This window comes from Polyodon spathula, chromosome 11 (assembly GCF_017654505.1).
Source record: "Polyodon spathula isolate WHYD16114869_AA chromosome 11, ASM1765450v1, whole genome shotgun sequence".
NCBI classification, from domain to species: Eukaryota; Metazoa; Chordata; class Actinopteri; order Acipenseriformes; family Polyodontidae; genus Polyodon; species Polyodon spathula.
This window is the reverse complement of record NC_054544.1, coordinates 37281167-37306159: the sequence shown is the minus strand read 5'-3', so window position 1 is coordinate 37306159 and position 24993 is coordinate 37281167. Positions and strand designations below refer to the sequence as shown.

Below are 24993 nucleotides of genomic sequence, written 5' to 3'. Positions count from 1 at the left end.
CAGCTTATCTATCCCTTTTCTGTACAGTATATATGAAAACAAATATATACATTTCATTAAAGACTGGACCTTTACAGGATATAAAAACAAACTCAACTTGTATGCCTTCCCTGATAGAATGAACTGAATGTGACAGTAGTAGCCTGATTTCGTTTCACACAGAGTAAGGCTCTTGTCTCAAATGGAGGGCTCTTTTAATTAAAACTGGGCACAAATGTGGCCACCCCTTTTTGGAAAACCATTAAAAAAACTTGAAATCAATTAAGGGGACCGGTTTGCTAAATAAACAAAATATACCAGAGCGGGATAGAATATTCTTTTATGGAAAACAAGTGAATAAAGCAACAGTGGAAAGGAATTAATTACACAACCAATAATCCAAATTAAAAAATAAAAATAAAAATAAAATAGAAGCTTGGAAAGCTTGAATACCACATAACCAGGCAGAAGGACAGCTGATGAAATAATAACGCAACAGGCATGATACTGTGCTCTGTTTAAACCAAAATATGACACTCATTGCATTGCATTGATCACTCAGCACTGAATTGATTGGCTTTCATTTGGCTAGATGGTTAGGCAGCAGGCTTTCAGCAAAACTCCTATCCTACCACTCTCCTATACTGCCCAATTAATAATTAAGGATTTGACTGTCACAAACAAATGTCAGATAGCCAAGTGGATCTTGCAGCTGACCTTCTGAACACCTTGTTAGTTTTGTAATGAGTGATCATCCACCAGTAGTTGCCTTGTCCTGCACAGAAACTTGGAGCAGCTTACACCTGCAGGACTGGCTGTCAAACACCAACCATACCTCTACGGGAATCAACGACCAGCATATGCCAATTCCCTTGTTTGTTTTATTACAGGTTGTCAGGGATTTCATTACTTCTTTGGGATCAGTTTGTCTTAGTAACCTACATTTAGTCAATATGTATTTCCAATTCTCATACTGTTAGTACTTTCATTCTAAATCCACCCCAAAAAAAAAAAAAAATTGGAGGAAAATAGTAAAGCACTGAAGCACTGTTTTTTTGACCCTGTGTAAAACAGTGTCATGGCATTAAATCCTTAAACTGGATGCTAGCCAGGAATATGTAGTAAGCCAGGAGGTACTTTGAGTTTTCAGATCTTAGTCTTGAACAGTGTTGGACACATGGGTGTATTTTCTCTCACTAAAAGGGTTCACTGTGTCCCTCTGGGAAGAATCAAATAGATGAAGGTAATTAATGTATCAAATATACATTCAGCCACTTACTGGCTGTATATTAACAATGGGTACTATTAAGCAATCCAGCCTTATGATCTCCATGAACGATACTATACAATATGGACATTTCAGGTGTGGTTTTGCACATGCAAGAGTACCACTTTCTTTTTTTTTATTTTTATGCTTTTACTAATTATTCTTCACTGTACATTCTTTTCTACTCAACACACTTCTACAGGAAAAAAAAATAAAAGTTTGTTATATGATCATCAGTGGTACAGATTGACAATTGATTCAAACCATGATTTAGCAAAGCAGGAGTAGAAATGGTTACTTCTATAATCCAATTGCAAAAAATTACACAAAGCAAAATCATTTAATATGGTAGGAAATAATCGCCTGGAAAATATCCTTCAAATTGATTATGACACATGTATTTTGAAATGTACCATTGTATGACCATTATATGATTACTTCTTCAATAAGCCAGAAATATTGCCTCAATAAATGGCAAAGCATAAAGTCCGTAAAAATGGTAAAATTTAATGGGGACTGTGTCTTATTCTGTACTCAGAAAGGTGCTGTACTTTCTCCTTACACTAAGCAGTGAAAGCTGTGAAACTATCCAAAATAGAAATCATTTGCATTCATCTTAAAATAATCATACAGAACATACCTCATAAAAACCAATGTAACCAATCAATGAAACACTGAAATGGCAGATCTAGCATTTCCCTGCATATGAAAAAAAATACTTTATAGCCTTGGGCAGACATAATCTTGACTAACTGCATGAAAAACAAATTGCTTTGCTACAGAAAGGTGGTCATGATTAATAGCAAAAGAGGCTATAAAAAAATTAGATGGAAAATTGGAAAGAATGTTTGGGATTTATAACAGCGAGTGTTCACCACGTCGTACCAACACACATTGTACAAAACGAGTTATTTTTAACCATGTTCACTGAAGCTATTGTGAATTACTGTAATTACTGTATTATTTTTTTAGACCCCAACACCCCCTCCCCTTTACCACCAACAACCCACCAAAACCTCTTTGTAGGTTTGAGGCAATAGACGAAGTATATTTCTTCAAAGAAATCCAATGGGGATGAAAATTACTTTAATTACGACTTAATCAGCAGAATAGCCACCAATCAGATAAATTGTCATGCGCATCGTGCTAAAAATATCCAATTCCCCTGTCCACTGGCTCTCAGTATAGACAGCACTTATGTGATGAAGCTGTATCTGCTAGAATGTCATTATCCCCTTTGTTTCGCTGGCAGATTGCAGAATTTGTGCCCAGCCAAGGCTTAAACAGCATTGGTGCTTTGTGTACATATCTAGATATGTAAATATGTTCTATACAATAACACTGTTCCAAAAAATATATTGGTGAAAAGAATCCAAGACATCTTGTGAATGTCTCCCTTGTGCATATTTTTCGACAGTTTCCTTTTTTTCAGCTTACAATTCTCTCTTTACTTGCGTCACACATGCCTAGTTTCTAAAGTTGCATTAGTTCTTGGCTTCAGAAAGTGTAGTTTACAATTCCAAGCCTCAGTAGAACATTCTTTTCATTTCACATTCAAATCACTTCAAGCAACTATTATTAGTATACTTGACAAGTGATAATGTCCACTGGAAAAGTTGGAAAAATCCTGTTCTGTTTTTCAAGTGTACCACATTAAGTATCCAGCAATTATAACAAAATATCATTCCCTTAATCTTCTTTTCGACAGTACGAAAAATCGCAGAGTTTGAAAATATCCACCAGAGGAGTAGTGCTCTTGTAGGTCTTTTTGTCTTGGCTATACCCTGGTTGTTGAATGTGAGTGGGGGTGAGGGTGAGGCAGGGTGTTGTTTTGTCCACCAGTAAAAGTGTTAAATGTATGCAGGGACTGAATCCCAGGTATGGTGTTAGGGATCATTGTGATGGTTTTGGGGGTCATTAAGGGAATATCATCTGGTGACCTTCTCATGGCCAACGTGTAGTCTGGAGGACAGGCAGTTCTCAGAACCACCTCATGTGGATGGATGGAGTCACACTCATGATCCAGATCTGTATGCTTCATTTGCAAGGACATTATCTCTTCTTCTTGTGTGTGGATGAGATCATTGGTGGGGTTGCGCTGGGGACTACATCTCCTGTGTACGTCGTGCCTCCTTTTGTCCTTTTTGTAGTACAACGCTGCAAAAGCCAGGATGTTTAAAAACAACAAAGATGCTCCAACGGCAATGGTCACACTCAGTTCCGTTGAGTAGTCCCTTTGGTCCACCAAGAAAGGACCTTCCAATTGATTCTGGCTACCTTGACTCTCTGTAGGAAAGGGTGTAGTCACAGGCCGCTTAGTTACAGGGATTTTACTTGGGGTCCTGGGTGTCACATCTGGTGGGACTTTCGTAGTGGTTGAAGTGAACTGGGTTACTTCATTCAGACTGTGTAGGTGAGGAACCAGCTCTAACCACAAGTTGACCTTGTTTGCTCTGTAGTGTTCCTTAACCCGGGGCTTAAGACCAATGTGGAGGTACAACTGGTCTTTCTGTGTATACCTGGTCCACGCAACCTCTTCAAAACGATTTGGCTTTGTGTGAATGAATTTTGTATCCTGAGGTACTGGCTGATTGGGGTCACTGGAAATTAAAAGATAGTATTGATTTAATACTTTTAATTATTAAAAACAGGTCAATTACAGTTTATTGTATAGTGCTTATAATCCCTACCCTCCTTTCACTAGGCTTTTTGTTCCTTGGGGGTGTATTGTATTGACTACACTTAAGACTGACAGACTCAATTTCCTCTCTTTGCTGTCCCTTGCCATGCTGTTTTATGATACTACATCAACACTGCTCAACGGACACCACCTTTTCAGTTGGGGGCAAAATGGTCTTATGATCCACCATGCTTTCTCAGTCAAGAGCCTTCTGTAACTGTAAACACTACAAAGCTTCAAAGTACTCTGACTGAACAATGAAAGCTGCTTCTTGGCAACTTTCCAACCCAATATGGCTTTTGCAAGACTGGCTCGAATGATATGTTTAACATACTGTATAACAATGAATATGTTGATTGCAGTAAATGAATGGCCATCATTTATTAAATTTAATGTCGGGGCAACAAGATCCAAGTAATAACTGCATGAAATGCAATAAATATAACATATTCACTGTAACTAATTCAGTTTGGATTGTAATAATGTACACTCTCATCTCACAATAAAATATAATAAAAATACAAAAACACAGCCATACCTGATAATACATATCTATAATATTAAATAATCCATTACTTTTGTCATCCTTTGTTAATGTCATGGGTTTCTGTCCCTTTTTTGACATTGTAAATATTATAAATTCAAAAAATAAATAAAAAAATAAAGTCCATTGAATAATTAAAGTTAGATTAACACATATGTGGATAATAAAATAAACACGACTGCATGAGGCCCTCTGTTACTCTGTTCTGCACATAAACAATAAACAAAATATATATGTACAGCATGATCCAACAAAACCTGCAGTTTTCAACTCACCCAGTTTTTGCAAAGTTGGTCCAGTATGTCATCACCACGGCACTCAACATGATGTCATTTTTCGAGAAATTGCAGGGAAACAGCTCTGTAGGACCAATCATTGGAAGCCCAAACACATATGGGATTTCATCTCCGTGAGCTGCGTCAGCCCAAGTGGGCACCTGATCCGTCTGGCAGTGATGGTAGAAGGCATAAAAGTAGGTAGGAGATCCAAAGCTTGAGTGAAGGTCAGCTGTTGCCACTGCTGGTGCCACCCACTGGTGGTCTGTAAACAAAGCCAACAACGTCTTCCTTCGAGTCTCTGGATTGTGCCTATCAGCCCAGTCAGTGTACATGAACTTAATGGTCTCCCTTAAGACATCTTTGCCATCAGGATACCCATACAAATCATCGACAAAACTGGAAACAGCATAGTCAAAATCCATTGCCCGAACTCCATTCTCATTGTCCACTATGAACTCTACAAACTTTAATCCCTCGCCTTGGTTGACGCCCAGCATGATGTCGTAGTTGAGAAACTCTCCTTGCTCCATCAGGATCTGGGGGTCATCTGGTATGACATCACCATCTATAACAGGGCCAAAGGCTATGTGGTATCTGGCCGGCTGGATGTCCTGGTCCACCAGTTCCTTGTAGGGCTTCTTTTGGAGACATTCCACCAAATCAACGGTGTCCATGAGGTTGCAACCCACCTTGGTGGCCAACATCCTGGCATATTTGGCCGGCTGGAAGCTGACTGCCCAGCTAGAGAGAGCAGAACCACTCTGCGCAATAGCTCTTTGAAAAAGACCTGTAGGTAAACATTGTAAGCATACGTTTCTTAAACAGTTTTGTTTAAAGCCTTTACTAAATATGACAATTACAGAACATGAAATGGCCTTTTGGGGAACACTGTGAGTATCACATGCCTAACACACTTTTAGAAAAGCAAACACATAAAATACACAAGCAAGCGATAGAGGAGGCTTTTTTAAACTGTAGCAGCACATAACAGTGGAAATACATTAAATATAGAGTATATAAGGGATGAGTTTGTGAAGTTATGGATATACTTGGGGAAAAAAAGCACTGAAACTTGGCAGGTATATATTAGACCAGTGGTTCCCAACCTTTTTCAATGCTGGCACCACCTTGGTTTTTGGATTTTATCCATGGGCCACTTGCCACTCACAACAGCATTTTGAAACAAATGTTATATGTATAAGTACATGTTGAAAGTATTTATATAAAAAACCTAACTTAATGAGAATCCCTGGGCTTGAATCTTCACCACCAGTTCATAAAGGAATGTATTCAATGTTGTTATTATATGCAGCTAATTTCTCCAAAAACTTATAATATGGAAATAATAGGGATATTCTTATATCCCTGGCAACGATGTAGCACATATTTTATATTGTTAAAAATGAAAAGTACTAAAACTGTCATTTTAAAGTTTTTTGTTTGTTTGTTTGTTTGTTTATTTTAGTCCTTCCAAATGTTTTTGCGAAGCGAAAAGGTTGGGTCAGCCAGACGGTTTTATTTTTTTTCCTGAAGCGTGAACACAAGCAGTTGAATGACCATGGATTAGAAAGACATGCATTTGTATGAACTCTAGCTGTATTTATTATTTTAATAATGCTGGCTAAAAAAGTAGAAGTCTGTAATTTTGACAAGACAAATGTGCCTTCATAATGTGTAACACTTATTTAGTTAGTAGGCCATTTGTTTCACATTAAAAAGCTGTTTCAGTTAATGGCGGCTTTGAAGGCAGTGCTTGGTATTGCATCAAAGGGAGGGGGATGTTAATAAAATAAAACAGATAAAGGGGAATAATGCAGACTACATACATATCTTACAGTTATATATAATGTGGTTAAAGCTGTTTGTTGTGTTTGTTAGTAATATATATTGTAGTTGCACAATGTGTGATAATGGAGGAGTACTGTTTTGTAAGAATTGTGTTACCGAATTTTGGGAGTTGTTTGTGGGCCACCTGGAGTTTACTCACGGATCACAGGTTGGGAACCACTGCAGTAGACCATAAGAGTATGAAAACATATCCGTTTCCCCTGGTAAATCCATGAACTGGACAAATACAGTGACTTTTGAATCACTGGTATATACAGTATATACAGTACATAATGAAAAATGCACACATTCGAATATGCTTGCATAAATTACATTATCTCATTACTCTACTTTAATAAATAAATATGTGTGTGCTATATGCATAAGCAATAATAAAGAAGATACTTAAAAAAAAATACATGTCTATTTTTTTTTCCTGTAACAAATATAAATTGCACTGCCATAAATAAATGATATATTAATTTCAAAAATACATGTAAGCCTGTGGTTTTGTAAATAAATAAAAAAACAAATACTGTAGTGCTGACTTTAAGTTGAACTTACTCCCCTATTAGAAAACATTGCATCACACAGTTAATGTATTCTATTGTAATAAAGGGCAAAAACAAACAAAGCGCATTGGCATGCTCTGAAACGTCTTGACACCTGGAGATGATCAACCTTACATTGTATGACCTCTACATATAATTACAGACAAAATACAGCAGATTTACAGCACAAATCCTTGACTCTTATTTTTCCAGTGCAAACCTATCGATCTCCATATGACAGCCCTCTTCATGAACCTTTAACAGAAACTATTTCAACGATTTAAATGAAAGCATTCTCTGATTTAACTTTTTAGAGATATTTATATGTGAAACTTTTACTTAAGTCCATATAAAACAGTCTTCTACATGAACTAAGACGACATTTCCCACAGAGGGCCGATACTGATACAGTATAAAACGTTATTTGTCATTTAATTTTCAATATTGCCAGAAAATTGCTAAGCCGTTTCAAGTAATACACCAACACTGTTCCTCTATAAAGTGGTAATTTAAACAAAAAACAAGATGTGGAAAAACTAATAATGTATGTGACAGACAAACAATGACCATGCAAACATTGGGGGGTGGGGTGCAAAAAAACAAGTTCCGAAACCCCAGAATCCACAATCCCACAATTATCTAAGGCTAACCTACTTTAAAGAGGGTGATGTGAGAAATAAAGGGGGAGGAAACAGATACTGACACAAAAAAATAATAAATACAAAGATCTGCTTGTGACCTCAATGCTTTGACAATTTTGGATCATGCATGCAAAACATCTCTTTGATGACAACAAGCGACTTCCATTCAGTTTCAGAGAAAAGATTTCTGAACCAGGCACTTGGGATTGTTTCTTCTAGAAGGTGATTAGCTTTGGAATTGAAATCTGTTGTATTATACACACATGTAGGCCTTAATGACAGTGTGTTTTCATTTTTTAGGACCACCAATGGATCTCACACCTTTTGTAACAAAGGTCCCGCTAAAGAGGGAAGGAATAATATTAGGGGCGTTCTATGCGTGTGCAGTTCAGAAGTCCACTGTAAAATATTTCTAGAAAGATCTACAGGAGAGAGCGAGAGAGAAAGAAAAAAGAAAGTTTTGCCACCCAAATGTAAACATGCAAAAACAGTAAGAAAAAAGAAAGAAAAGCAAAAATCTGGTATTATAAACCTTATCCAAATAATGTTGCTTTTTTCTGTTTTTAAATCAGCATTTAAAGATATATAAAGAGGAAATATACAGTGAGAGTGTCACATTTAACACTAATGGCAGGGGCATGCAGACACCAAAATTGTCAAAATTTGCAACCTGCATTATACCTTTGGTTGAATTGCTCCAACGGTTACCTTCAGAATAATGGGACAAAGTCAAGAGATTGACACAAGAGGCACCTGCCCCAGATCCGAAAACAGTTATTCGCAATGGGTCACCACCAAAGAATGCAATGTTTTCACTTATCCAGCGCAGAGCTTGGATTTGATCAAGAAGTCCATAGTTTCCTTTAGCAGCTTGGTCACCAGTGCTTAAAAAACCTGTAATTAAAAAAAAAAAAAAAAAAAAAAAGAAAAAACGATATGTTAAAGCAACGTCTTATTATTTCCTTTTTATATTCCTCCAAGAGATGAATAACTTCTGAATGCAATCTATGCACCGGACTGGAACTTCAATTGGAATTGGCCTCAGCTGGGTTTGGAAGTTAAAGATACAATCATCAAGATCAGTTAAGATTGGCATTCCGGTACTATCAGTTTGATGCAACTTTAGAAAGGGTATATTTGAAAAAACCTACTTACAGAAACCAATCTACATACGGTGTGCTGCAAAGATTCTAAATTAGTCTTTCATATAAGCATCTGGGTAACAATACTTCATGCTGGATGAGTCATATACCAACACAAGTATATGACAACAACCCAGAAGAATACAGTATTTGAGCAGATCCTTTTTATTTAAAATGTACCACTACTTCTATGGGCATGCCGAAATGTTTCGGGTTTCAACTGAGCTCAAAAAATTTGTGTGGAAGCAAAAATCCACTTTCAAATCGAAGGGGGTATGTGAAAACTATATAGAAATGTTTTAATGGAATAATATCTTTAAGAATTTGTTTATTATCACTATTCTTTCTTAAGAGACAATTTGAGGATATCAAAACGTAAATGTCTGAGGTCAATCAATTTGATTAAACCAGACGTTAAAACTATTCACCATAATGCTCAATGATCAGCTGCTCTGCCCTTTCTTTTGAAAACCGCACATTTTAAAACCTTTTTGAAACTTGCGTGTACAAAACACAGTGCAGTCTTTAGTTTAATATGCAAAACCAACAAGCTTGTGCTTTTAATATTTGTTTGTAATAAAACAGAAGTTATTACTTTATAAAGTAATTTTTTGTTAAGCTATGTGCTATATAATTCATGAAATCTAATTTAAGCACAGACAACTTCAGAGCTATAGCTTATGAAAAATGTTCATAGACAAAAATAAATAAAAAGGCAATCGTGTATGAATAGCATAATAAGAGTTTCTACAAAATCTCCAAATTTGTAATAGAGTTTTGCCCATTTAGTGAAAACAAATACTGGTTTTATTTATCCTTTGCAATGCCTTCGGCAACAGGGACGCATTCCATTTCTGAAAATCTCCTAATTGCAAACAGACATCACAAAAATTAATATATTTCATGTGTGTGGGTGGCATGATTGTTTTTAACCAAACATATCTAAAATGTTCTACTCCCATTACAAACAGTATTCCATTAGCCAGACTCAGAACTTAACATTAAGGGTGCTATGGGTGTAAAAGGAAAGTCATGTGTTCCCACTGATCTGTGTTCCCACTGATCAGAAAGGCAATAGTCGAGAGGTTTATAAGAAACATCTGCAGTGCCTTGAAATAATAATAATAATACAAAAAATGAAACCCAAGTATATTAGCTTGTATGAGTTATTAAGAATACACACAGGCTTTCACAGATTTTAAAGTGGTGAACATGCATCAAGGTGCAAGCCTGGTTTCTGATTACAGATAAGTAAAAAAACTGCAATAATCAGATTTACAGAAGACAGAGAAGGAAACACCTACAAATAAACTTTAGGAACAAAAATACATGGACTAACAAAATCTTACATAGGTGATTTAAGACTGGATACAATCCAATGAAGGGTGTACTGGCCTCAGCACACATATGAGGAGCTCAGCAATGAGAAATCGTGTCCAGGTATCGTCTCGACTGAGACATTCTGACTCATCTATGTCACCTGCTGCATGATGACCTGGCCAGAACAAACCTGCGCAGTCATGCCTTATCTGAGAAATTGGTAGTGTCTGTCTGTATGTGTATCCTGGCTACCGGGACCTTCAGGAAGGTAGCAGGTGATACAGTGGGGATCACCCTGTCAGCAGTTTTTATGAGGTCGCGCACCTGCCGCGCATGGTAGGTGCAATTGACTGTACCCATCTTGCTATCCGGACACCTGTTCCAGTTGTCCTGTTCTATCGGGATTCCAGTTGTATGCAGAATAGTGGGAAATTTGAATAGCTATTCCATGCCATGTAAACAGAGTATTGCGAATGAATCCATCCGTATTCTGGATCCAGTAATCCAAAAAAGTGATACCAAATACCCACTTAGTATTAGGATACTGTCGGAATACTAGCCCTTCTAGATACCTCATTCAGAAAACCAGTTTTTTTCTAGACACACGAGTCATCGTTTTATAATCTATAATATATAAGTCGAGGGCTTGTGTGCCCAACAAAGCCTTTGCAAAAACTGCACAAATATATTAGTACTTGTATGACCCCAAACTGGTTGCCGACTATGCAATATCTTCCTATTTTTTTTATTTAAGTTTTTTAGTAGATCTATATATATAAAAAAATGTATTTATTATCAATTATTTAGTTTATTTTTTATTTTAGTCACATTGAGATTAAAACGTCTTTTACGAGTGTACAAGTGAGACCTAGCCAAGCAGGCAGCAGCAAGCCAATCTGACAACAAGAACAAATACACAATAAAATACAATTAAGACATCACATTTAAACCAATATATCACATTTAAAAGTAAATACACAAAAGTAGTCAACTATTTAAAACAATTACAACTCTCAGTCACGAAATCATGCAGTTTACTCTTAAATTACAATAAAGATATCTGGGTCTGCAGCTTTAGTTTGGACTAGAACTCATTCCAGGACCATGGGGCATAATAAGCAAAGGATCCTTTACCAGCCTCAGTACGCGCATTTGGGATTTTAAAATGAATGAATGGTTACTATGGGAATCTATAAGGTATTAATTTAAATAAGTATATTCATATAATTTACAATGAATAGCCTTATATACCAGAATATACCAGTGCTTCAACCTGCGTAAAGCTAAAAAAGTCCAGCCTACCAAATGGTATAATATACAATAATGAGTATTAAATCTTGTATTTGTAACGTACCTCAATGCTGCATGATATAGTGAGTCCAGTTTACCTAAAGTTGATGGTGATGCAAACCAAAATACTGCATCACCATAATCAATATGCGGCAAAAACATACAAGCAATAAGCATCTTTCTTTGTTTCCATAATAACATAGATAACATGTTAATATCATAGTGACATTTATAGCATATCCCCATGCCCAACAGGCAAGTGTGGAAACATGCACTCACCTCTGTCCACCACAATGCCTTCCTTCTGCTCCTTTAATATGGTCCTATTAGCATATGGTAGTGCATCGGTAATTAGAAACGTGTGCACATTGCACAGAGCGCAATCAAATTTGAATTGGGCAAAAGCCCTAATTTATCTGAATATACCAATATCTGCGAGATAATATTGGTAGTTAATATTGTCGCACCGCTGGCTCATATAGTGTCGGAGTAACAGTCCACTTTGGAGTTGGGTACAATAGTACAAACGTACAATAGTACAGAACCCCAATCCCCCCTCCCTCCATCTGCACACACTGGATGGGCGGATCAGTTATGTGTTTTATAACTGTATTCATATGATGGACAGTGGTAGTGTGCTTACATATACAGTTATATGTGTTCTTCACTGCTCCACAGGCATATTGGCATCCAACGTGTACCATCAAAGTATGGAAATGAAGATTGACAGAAGGATGAAGAGGGGAGAGGGGTCCTGCCTGTTATCTGTGTGGGTGTTGACACACATCTGTAAATTAATTGTATAAATATGTCATACACCCATCTTGTGGACCATTGCTTTATTTGGCTATTCCATAGGCTGCTGTGCATTACGGGTGAGGGGTGGGAAGCTGCAGTTCGGAGAGCCAAACACCGACAGGGCACTCTTGCTGTGAAAGGCATGCTAACGTTTTCCTAAAGCCAGACCAGTGATACGATCAACCAATCAAAGACCTCTATTTTCTCTGCAGCAGTCCAAATCATAAGTTAGCTAAGGCGGGACAAACAATTCTGTAAACTGTAATTTCTGACCGTTTTTATGCAGCTGTCCAGTCTGCTGAATGTCGATGTCACTAATTGTACAGAGACTGTTCATTTATTGAGAAATCATAGTAGGCTACAATTAACATTTTAGGAGCGCATTTAGAATTAATTATTCTTCTTACAAAAAAAATCCATTCCGGCGACACTCAAAACCTTACAAACTGGGCCTAATCATGATGTTCAAATGGATGAGTAGAATGAATAACATAACACATTTCTCTGTATTGTGTATATAAAAATGCTTTTTTGATGTTTACTTTGTAGGTAAATTAACTTATTACATTTACAAATCAGAGCATGTGCTACCACAGTTGACTTTGTCATGGCACGACTTAGATATATATATAAAAAAATCATTCAGCAAAATAAAGACAGTATCCAAAGCCTTTTTTTTAATTTTACTTAAAAAACATACAGCTATGTCGGATCAGCTGGCCTTTAAAGAAACCTATATCGTATTTCCCCGTGATACAATACTGTAAGTATTCAATAAAACAGTGGCGTTATCAGTTCATTAATTTGAAAACTCGGCGCATGGTCATGTCGGCTGTCATATCAGTACATACTGTGGCGACACCAATGATAGCAGCTTGTCGAGGTAATGCCATTACTAATGGTGACTGTCCATCATTCTGCATTCCCGCTTGGCTGTTGTGTGCAGTTGCTATATTGGTAGTGAATGCGCAGGCGGTTTTGCAAGGCACAAACAGATTTCCGAATTGTTCAAAAAACTGTTATATTCCAATGTCTCACAACTGCTTTGTGCCATTTTGGAATATCTCTCATTTTGTGCCAAAGCACTATTTTTTTGCCAGGCACAAATTTAGCGAGGGGATTGCACGAAGATTGAAGATCAGGCCCATGAAGTGTATATCTCAAAGAGGCAGCAGCATTATATTTACAGCATAGCTCATACAGCATAAGTTTCACCGGCATGCAGATGCCATGATGTAGTCAACTCATCACTAACTACACGGAATTTATTTTTGCTGATAGGAACTAAATTCGTTTTTGTGCAGTGTCATGAAAGCCAGCTACAAACATATTTTTAAAGGCTAAATAACCAATTTAAAGGTCTCCCAGCCACAGAAACTTCAATCCATACACTGCTACACTTGTTCAATAGTTCACAGTTGTATAAATGGATACTGTACGATGGTATCCACAGCGTAGCAGCATGTAACACTGTAACGCAAAGATCCCTGCTTATAAATTAAACTATTACCAGCTCCCCTTGCCTTGTGGGTAATGAGTTTTAACATTACTCTACAGGAAATTGCATGTCACTGCAAAGCTGTTTGTGACTCACTAAATAGTAGGCAAGAAAATAACAAATACAGTTTATGTTTAAGAAACCTGCAAGCCACCTCAGTTAATTGCAAACAGGATCATGCCAGCTCCATCTTAAGCAATTCCACATTGGTGCTCTTCAATTAGGAAATAATAAGACTGCAAAGTAATTTATACTCATAGATTAGATGTCGTCTGTGAAAAATTACTGATTAACTCAAAGTGGGCCTCTGGAGCACCAGCAGAGACATTTAATGGCAGTCCCTATTCCCCTCAACCCTGATTTCCATTATAAAAAGGCCATTACTTTAGAATTCACCTTCTAAATCAGAAGCATGCATGTATGCGTGCGCTTACACATTTTTAAGGCCGTCTTTCAAATGGCTTGTTTTGTTGCTAACTGCAGTCTTGCTGATAATGACACTATCTAAAACGAATCAGTCATTAGTAGGAGTGCATATGGTCAGTTAAAAGCAGTTCTGCATCAATGCTACACTCAGTTACAAAAAAAGCTGTGCTGTGGAGGACAAAGCAACACATTACCTTGAGGCAAACAACTACAGCTGCAAGTAGTTCTTTTTTAAGAACAATTTGTAATCTTGTTTCTGAAATTTCATTTGTGCACAGGAAATAAATTATACAAAATTTTAGCATTGGTTATTTGAATGAATTGTATACAAATTGGCAGCTGATATCCTCTTAGTGTGAATGCCTTAATGAGTCACAGAACTATAGACTAAAACAAAACCAATATATATATATATATATATATATATATATATATATATATATGCGCGATATATCTAACATTATGTAAATCAAAGAAACTACAAAATTATATCACACACGTCTACCAGAAGCCATAATAGTAGTACAATATTTCATGTTAGAGTTTGAAATGAACACAACTCTGCTAAGAAATCTGTATTGTATCACTGCAATAAGAATAAAATAAAACATTGTTACCCTAACCCCCCCCCCCCCCCCCCCAAAATCCATGATGAAAATAAACTATGCATTGATATTTTGTTTTGTTCTGTTGCTCTAAACTAGCGTTGTCAGAAAGTATTTCAGTTATTTAAATAAACAGTGCAACGAGTGGCTTGGTTCTGTAAAAATGTGAAATGTAATATGGAAGTGTTTACCTCATGTTTTATTTTCTTACCCCTATACTGTGAATACAGCTTATTTGCAGGGAAAAAAAAAAAAAAAAAAAAATTACTAAAAGTATATTAATCATACAAGCACACTAAATACTGGCTATCATCCACCACTTGTTATTTACCTATAACTTAACCTTTTACAATGACTTGCCACCAAGAGGAATAGAAACAGTTCTACTTTTATTTCAAAGCAAGACATAAGTGCCCTTATAAGCTTTCCTATAAATAATAAAGGTGACCGTGAAGTATATACTCTACAGTACATTAGAATTGTTTTCAAAATAAAATACAATCACAAAGCTGTTTAAAAAAATCACAAAGCTGTTTACTTAATGATGAGACAAAAATAATGCACTTTCATATTTGCCAATATTTAGTTCTTTGAAAATGGAAAGTTGTTGTCCAGGCTGAATCACAAAGGCAAGAATATTTTTAGTGTGGGCTGCTCACAAATTACTTGTTTTTTTAAAAAAAAATCTAACATGCAGCTACTTGGAACACAGCCCTGAAAATAAAAGAAGTACTATTGCACGGTTATTAGCTTTGTGTTTGCTAGGTTCTGAACTTTGGAAATAAATTGCTGGTGCACAGTTGTTATCAGTTACCTATGACCTTTGAATTGCTGTATAGACAAAGACAAAACTTAATGACTACATCGCTTATTTTTATATTACTACATCAAGTTTCATATATGCATACAACTGTAGACATTAGATTTTGGTAGCATTTTAAAGAACAAAAAAATCTACATTTGTATTCACTTCCAAACAAGCTTGTTGTTTGATGATAAAATTCGTTTAAGCAATATTTTATATATATATATATATATATATATATATATATATATATATATATATATATATATATATATATATATATATACACACACACATATATATCATAATCTGCACTTAATGCTGGTGGTATGCATTCATAATCATTTAGCTTAGAGCTTGACATGAATGGTTATCCCAGAATTCCGCTTAGAGTCTGGCAACATTAAATACAATCCACGACAACATTCAATTCTCACTTCTCTTCAACAAGCTGCTATCTTATGCCTCAATAGGTAGAAAACACAGCGAGAAATTACAAGAAAAGGTCATTAATTGTTGAATAACAAGCATCTAATTTGCTAATTTACAGCCAATTAAAAACGACTAATTTACTGTTCATCTACAAGGAAACGCAAAGCATGGTTATAATGGTGACACCAGCCCTTTTTTTTATAGTTTTACTGTACTAGCGTATAAGCCCTATTTAAAAAGCGGTTCCTGTTAGTTTTATGTTGCCATCACGGCCTGCCTTTTCTAGTACATGAGAATTGGTGCTGGAAAGCAGTCTGCCAAATAAAGGTGTTTTTATGCAAATACATTTCAAAACAAACCTGTACAGGCTTAAACAAACTGAAAAACAAAAACAGCTCCTTTCAATGAAAACAAAATGCTGGTTTTGGTTAGAATTAATTTCACCCTAGTCATAGTACTAAAATTAAACATACATTAGAAGCATTTGATGTAAACTTCTTTGTCAGAAAGAATGGTAAAAAGTCAATTTGTCAAAATTATATAAAACTGTGGGTGTGATGGTAGGGTCTGAGTGCAAGGAAGGCAAATAATGGACATTATCTTATTAAAAGACTATTATAAATTAAATATTAATAATGGTCTAAGAAACAAAGATACCTTATTTATACCAAACTGGTAACGTGAATAACTAGCTCCTGCTGGCAACTTCCCCTCTGACGAATTCAAATCCTTCTTTAATGAACCCCTGTGGTTCGGAAAATGTTGTCCACAGGCAGGTATTCTGGACAGATTCACAGGGTCCCAAAAAATAATATGTTTGAAGATACATTCATCTGCATTTTAATACTTTAGCAGCAGCAGAAAGGTCAGATCATTGGAGAGTAAGTGGGAGGAAAATGCATGGAAGCTCTGTTTAAGATAGCTTTCAGAATTAATTAAGATTTACTACATTTCCTGGGTTATATTTAATGAAAACAATTCATCATACAGGTATTCATATTGTATTCTTTACCAAGGTCTCACATTTAATCAATATCACATTTGAAAAATTGTAGGATCTTGTTTTAATGATTGCAAATTTATGCTTGTAAAATGTGTGGGTACAGATAGCCCTGTGGTTACAATAAACAATTCCCTTTAATTTCATATATTTTCCAACCCTACTATACATAGAATGTATGAGTACTGGTTGACTAGCCAAATGGTCAGACCAATTTAATTACCTCAAAGGACGTCTATTATGATGATATGGTCTACAGTGCTGTAAATCATTTTGCTTAAAGTGAGGGAGGTGGGTGGTGTAGTTCATTAATTATCTTGCTTAATATAATGGGTCTGTTACCACTGAGCTCTGGGTTTGAGGGGCATTACAGGTATTTGCATAAAAGCTCCAGTTTGCCTTAATCAATCAATCAATCAAATATATTTTGTAAAGCACCTTTCATCCCAAAGCACTTCATATTACAATATTATAATATAATATACAACAAAATATCAAAAAACATCCACAAACAAATAGGGAAAAAAACCAAACACATTAACAAAAATAAGCCATCCCAATCTACAAAAAGGCCTCTGAGTGTAGATGTGTTTCAAGCTTTGATTTAAATGCATTTATTGAGTCATCTTTATGGATTTCAATGGGAAGATTGGTCCAGAATACAGGTGCATAATGACTAAAAGCTCTTCCACCACAAGAAATCAATGGGCAGGGCACTTCTGGTGGTCCAGCATGATTGGATGAAAGGAAAAGCAGCTCATGGAAAATGTCTGTCTGTACTGTCTGAGCTTATACTTGTTTTCTCCAGTCTGCTGGAGCCAATTATACTATACCAGGTGCCAGTGCCAATCAAAGTCTTTATTTCCCTTTAAATCTGCAATCTACATCTAGCAACTGTACCTGTAAGCTCCGTGAGCATCAAATTGACAGTATCATTCTGTGGTCAAATTTGGTATGACAGTCTCCGGATTTATGCAAGACTGGATACATTCAAACAGTGTACAGTCAGCAGTGATAATATTTTGACACAAACTGAATATGTATGCAGACTTCCTATTTGTACTCATATGTTACTGGTTTTAATGCCTACTCTACCAACCAACTTTAAAGGATATGTGACTAATACCACCTATGGCTTATAAAGTATATAAAGTATATGTATTGTATATGGGTAAAAAATAAAGGGAGATCAATAATCTTATAGTTGTGTACTGTACCAACACATTTGGTGGTTATTATGGTTTCACAGTGTATGAATATGACATGTCTCATTCACACACACATACTTTAATGTGGGTAATGTAACTGACAAATATATGGTAGGAATGACATTTTGAATATGTCAAAGTTGTTTTTATGTTTACCTTCAAATACTGTTCTTTCCTTTGTGTTATGCAATGTATCTGTAAATGTGTTAGACAGCAACAACAACAAAAACAACAAAAACAGCTTCACTGTATGGATGTCTTTTTTGCTTGCAGGTAAAGCACGAGCTGAAAATGAAGAATACGTACTGCGTAAGGCATTTGACTGTTGTTTTTACAGTTAATTTGCATGTGTAAGTTACATGTACTGGAACGCAATAACGCAAATGTTATTGTTTGATATATTGCATTAGGGTATTAGAGTAATCCATGATAGGATTCACTAATGTGTAGTAAATTAGAATCTTCATCAAATAATATAGAAAACCGCTATCCTAATGAAGATTATTGCCCAAGACACGGAGATATACAAATTAGGAAATAAATTAGCTAGGGGATTGGCATGACTATCTCATTTATAAGTTTATTTGTCAATATGATCTCTTTACAGGCTTTCTCAGAAAGCTTATAAACATTAACAGTCACTAGGTTCTTAATTGCATTATTTTGCACAAGTGATAATGGGGCCCTAGGGAAACAGTAAGATGAGATTCAGTACAACAAACAACGCTGAGTTTGTAAGATGCATCAGACACAAAGTCTGTGAGTGACAGATCAACATGTTATTAGGCAGTGGCCCACTTTGGGATTTAGTTTTCTGTATTCATAAAACACTTTTTTTTTTGCATTATACACTAAAAAAACCTGACTTTATTAGAAGTACTGTATACCTTTTTAAGGGAAACTGGTGACATGTTATATGTAGCTATTTTGTTAAATAATAAAATTATTTGAACACCACCTCACAGTGCATTCAATGACCAAAAAGACAGCAACAGTACAGTCACCATTTAAATGCTGTGAACAGATAGCATGAACAGAAGGTTTTATATAATGTATTTATTCATGGAAGCCTGATTCAAGTGCCCCTGACAGCAAAAGGCATTATTTATATCGTTTTATCACTTACTAAGTACTTTCAAGACGTGACACTTTTCCACAAACACAAAAAAAGCAGCATTCTTTTCGCATGAGCTGTAGTCTGAAGGCTTTGCAAATTGAAGACTACACAGCTTGCTATATTTTAAAAATGTTATCAGAAAACTAGACAGCATTCAGTGCAGATTGCCTGTTTATGTGTCTTTTTCTGTACCATTTTTCCATTGTCATTTAAAAGGGAAAGAAACATTATTTTATTTTATTTTTTTAAAGGACGCCCCTCTTTACTGGGACAAGAAACCAGGACAGCACAACTAAAAGAGCATTTTTAGTTATTATCTGCTACAGAATAGCAAGGATGAAGCCTCAGCAACCTTGTCTTAATTTTACCAAAGCACCAAAAATTCACACCATCAAGGGTCTTACCTCAAAGGCTGAAGGCTTACTGGAAAATTCAAAAACACTGCAGGCTGCTTAAAAATGTAAACAAAGCGAAACCCTGTTCAGGGACCAGCTGTCAAACTTGTCTTAATATGGTGAGATGTACAAACAGTGTGCACTGCAGTGCACAGAAAGCCACAGCTATAAAAGGGAAACACAGCATTTTTGTTATTGCTATTCTTACCATAACCACAAAAGTGGGATGCACCTTCTACAAAATACCTTTGTATTATCTGTCATAGAAATACATTCTGACCTCCAAAACAAATGCCAGCCCATAGCAAATCATTTCAGTACTGCACAAAATGTATAGCATAGCCAATCCAATTTAATCTTTCATATTCTCATCAGATAGCTGATAGTTCTTTACCTTTGATGAGACCAACCCAAATCATACTGTGTTTGCACTGTATTTGAAACTTGAATGGGCCATCTGACTTCAAGATTGGTTCTTTTGGTAAAAAAAACATAACTTTGAGCTGAGCTTTTTTTTTCCATTAATAAAAAATGATTTTTGTGTGGTTTCTGAAGAACCACAAAAAAGTCCTAAATAACCCTATATTGATAACTTGCAATATACTGTAGGAACCAAAGAAACTGCTGGAAGGATTTGGTGCCAACACAAATGATGCCAAACAAGGAAGTGTAATGAGGGTGTATTTAGCAGACGGTGTCAGATTCAGCCTGAAGTTTTCATTGAGCGTAACTGTGGAGACCTGCTAGAGCTGTTAAAACATCAAGGGTGAAGTTGTAACCTGATCATTTGCTGACGCTGCTGTGTGGTTGGAGCCTTATTTCAGCCCCCTTCTTTTATATGTGTCAATTATTTTCTCAGTGTAAGTGCACTCTGGGGACACTTAGCAAAACCACAACTACATGCTGAATATGAAAATGGAGAGATGAAGGCTATCCACAGTAGGCTAATTAACACATGTGTACTTCACATCTGAACAAACAAGTCAGCCAAGGGAAAAGCATGCAGTACGGGGCACATTGAGCAAGACGAGATGGAAAGGCAGGTTTCTATTGATCTGTAATTGATTCATGTAGCTCAGTGAATTGCAAATTAAATCCTGAACAATCACTTTTTTTTTTTTCCCTCATTTGCTGCATTGATGTGTGCATATTACCAAATCAATGCTTCTGTGGCCCTAAAGTTGAAATGAAGAAATACTGAAAGCCATTGCCCTGTCCTTATCATTTTGGTGCTGAATGTTGCATTGTACTTTTCAAGACCTAATACAATTCTTTCCTTACTCATAATTTGCTGTAAATTAGCCATTCAAGCAAATGAAAACAGGCTAATTTCTCACGAGACAGCCTAGATGGACGGTGTTACTTACGCAACATTGGCATGGTGCACAACAAAAGGCTCTGTACAAAACATTTTCGAAATGTTAATCCACATAGCATGAATAAAGTTTCAAAAATAATAATAAAATATCAATTTTGAAGTGCTTTAATATGTTCAGTAAATTACAAACATTGCTTTTTTATGTATCATAAGTAATTCTTCAGTACATATTGCCAAGGATGGCAAATTGCTTGTAGATACAAATACATGTTAACTTTAAAGTGGGGTTCAGGGGCAGGAGCAGGACCTGCTCTCCCCCTATTCTCCTGCCTATCAAAGCAATCTGCCTGTTTAAGCCACATCACAATCTATGTTCATTTTCTTGGGTTTGCTTTTTTGCCTGTATAGAGAGAAAGAGAGAGAAACAGAGAAAAAAAATTTAAAATAATTATTGTGAACGAAACTTTGTCTGTCTGACTTCCCTGATTGCAATTTCGACTACTGAACCTGTTTGACTACCCAATCCAGCTTTCAACCTTTTTTATACAACTTCCCGATTTGGCTTTGACCTAGTTTCAGCATGACTACCCGATTTGATTAATAAACAAAGGCTGGACCCCGACACCGAACATGGATTTACATACGTCGTCTTCATCCAAACCTGAGCATTCACGGAACATTTTGATACCTCCAGCGCCAGTGCCTTTGTTGCAGTCCCTGACCCAGAACTTTCCCAGCTGCGCCACTCAAAAAGGAAACGCTGTGAGAACCCCAACCCCGAGCGAATTTTCTTCAAAGACTGGTCGATATCCAAACTGCTCAAAGCCCTTTCCTACAAGGGAATCCAAATTGCATCTACTTCGAGTAGAATTGATCTATTTAATTTGCTCTGTGAGTCTCTTTCAGCCGAGCCTGCTTTTCCACCTCGTACTGCCCACTCTCGCGCTACAGCACTAACTGGACCTCAAACTGCCAGCTCTGCTCACATCATCACTCCAGCTCTGCCTGAAGCCTCAGACTCAGATCATCAGCTGCCAGTTGCTGAAGCAGCCATGTCAGAACTGCAGTCAAAAATCTTCCAGGACGTTAAACAATTTATGCAACTTTTCATAAGATTCTTTGTCAGCTATAAGCATCCGGCTGGACAACATAGATAGCTGATTTGCTTCGGGAGGAAAATCAGTTGCTGCTGCAGTTTTTTCTGTATCCACCCCTCCTTCCTCCTCAAGCATTTCAGTCTCCACCCCTCCCTGCCATAACAACACAGCAAGCCTCTGATTCAACCATCAACATACCAGAATTCAGCCTCGCATCAGCTTCTCCTCAGTCTGCAGCAGCTACTCATCGCCATGCTCTTTCCCCTCAATTACGTGGTCAAATAATTGAAGGTAAGGATGTCAATTTCGTTGTCATTCTTATTGCATCATCAGAATTCATTGATCATAGAGTTGTTGATTGTGCAGATTTATCAGTCACATTAAAATCCCAGAGCCCCCCCCCCCTCCCCCCCTTTAGCGCCTCTACCGCTCACTCAACAGCTCTGTGCCCAAAAACAGCGGTCATCCATTCATCCTCCAGACCTCCAGCTACCCTTCCCAGATTCAGAGACCACATAGTGGCCCATATTCATTCTCTTCTTCCCATCAGCAGATCCCATTAAAAAGGTGTTTACGGTCACCCCATCAATTTTTCAGGATCCAAACAAATTTGCAATCATTGTAATACTACTTCTTATACACCCTCAATGCAAATTCCACCACTCATGCAGCCACTGTCAGGATGCACACTCAAAGTCTATTTGTCCAGTCATCCCCAAATGACAATCAAAACTATTGTTAGTTTCCACCCCCATCTGTATCCCAGCTCTTGCCAACGCACTCCAGCAGCATCCCGATAAACAACTCGTCACCTATCTTATTAATGGCCTCCAGTACGGATTTTCTACAGCATCCCATCTATCTCTCATTCATCTAAAAACCTTCAATCAGCGGCTCTAGAGCCTCAAGTCGCCTTGTCCTTAATCCGAGCCGAAGTGGACAAAGGTTTCATGGTCAGCCCCTTCTCCGCTCCACCCTTTTCTTCCTTTAGAATCAATCCTATTGGAATTGTCACCCGAAAATAGCATTTAATTCTGCTGGCAGGACAAATTCTACTTCACCACTCAACTCATCTTCGGCTGCCGCAGCAGCCCAGAGATTTTCACTTCTCCGAAGTGCTCTGCTGTATTCTTCTTAACTCATATTGGGTCCCCTTCCTGTTCTATCTCCTTGACGATTTTCTCCTTATATCCCTCCCCCTCAGACCCTCTAGCTCAAGCAATTTCCAGTCTTCGAACCCTATTTTCTTCTCTAGGAGTCCCTCTTTCAGAAGATAAAACCACTGGTCCACTTTCCCAACTCAAATTTATTGGAATCACTTTAGATACAGTTAAATTCGAAACCAGCCTTCCTTCTGATAAAATCGCACGCATCTGCCATCTCATCAATAAATTTGAAGCAGCAAAATCAATCTCCAAGCACAACCTTCTATCTCTACTGGGCCATTTCAACTACGCAAACCAATCCCAAGGACTCAACAGCAACAAACCTGGGTTCCCATGTAAAAATCTCCCCAGAAGCCAGAAAAGAATCAAAATGTTGTCTACCCTATAGCAACACTGGAACAGTGTGTCACTTTTTTACCCCTCATGATTTATGTCTGTATACCGATGCTTCTTCCCTAGGATATGGAGGTGTCCAGCTCTCCTTGAAATCTACCCTATAGTCACAGCAGCACACCTGTGGGGCACTCCTGGCCTAGGAAATCAATTTTATATTTCAGCGATAATCAATCTGCTGTGCATATCATCAATAAAACAAATCCTCCTCCTCCCTCATCATGCAACTTCTCCGCCATCTCATATGTATTTCAGTGTCTTACAACTTCATAATTCAAGCTCGTCATCTCTCAGGTATTTTCAGTAATGCAGCTGATGCTTTATTTCATTTACAGATCACCAAGTTTCACAGTCTGGTTCCTTCAGCAGCTCCAATCCCAACACACGTTCCCAGTTCCATCATCTCATATTCAATTAAACGTATCGCTTTCCAATCTACTATAATCTGCAAGAGAATACATGTCATCAGCCCTCTCTCCATCTAACAGGTCCTCCCACACTACTGGCTGGTCGTCAATCTCCTCATTCTGCACCCAGAACCGAAAATCCCCCACCCCATTCAATGAAAATTGTTTTATAGCATTCATCGTCTACGCACGAGACATTCTGAATCTTTCGCCAGCATTCATAAAATCCTACATCTCAGGTATCCAATTTCATTATCGTAGCTTATCCATCCCCTTGCCAACAATTCTCTCTATCCCAGCAGTGCACCTGAGAGGAATTTCCAAGAACCTTCCCCTGTCATCTCCATCCACACTACCAATATCTACAGACATCCTTTCCCAATTAATTTCAATTTCAAGATCCCCATTTTACTGATTGTTCCTGTAATGTCATTACAAGACACTGGTTCACAACTCACCTTTCTTCTCTTATCTCCAGAACAGGTCTATCTCCCCAGTTCTATACCCTCATTGGCAGCAAAAGCCAATGTTAGTCATCACCTTATAAAGACTATGGGTCACTGGTCCTACATTCATTCTCTTCCTACAGACATCTCAGCAGCTCACCAATCAATTGCTAGTATGCCCGGAATGGGGGCACCCTTCCCACCAGGTTTCCTCCTAACACAGGGTGTTTTTAATCTCCACCGAGCGGAGGGTTGAACATAGTCCACCTTACTAACAATCTCTCTCTTTGTCCTTGTTTGTCCTTCTTTCCAGTTTTTTGTTGCACATTGGTACACTGTCTTTTGTTTGTCTTCACAGGTGTG

General features: G+C 37.2%; 1 protein-coding gene across 1 annotated transcript; it reads right to left on the bottom strand.

Annotated features, from left to right (window-relative positions):
* Nucleotides 1-312: 312 nt before the first annotated feature.
* Nucleotides 313-24364, bottom strand: LOC121323478 (neuroligin-1-like). The gene is made up of 4 exons (XM_041264562.1): nucleotides 24217-24364; nucleotides 8449-8661; nucleotides 4746-5535; nucleotides 313-3846 (listed from the first exon to the last, which is right to left on the bottom strand). The coding sequence occupies exons 1-4, from the start codon at nucleotides 24362-24364 to the stop codon at nucleotides 3024-3026; spliced, it is 1974 nt and encodes a 657-aa protein (XP_041120496.1). The 3' UTR covers nucleotides 313-3023.
* Between the last annotated feature and the right edge of the window lie 629 nt (nucleotides 24365-24993).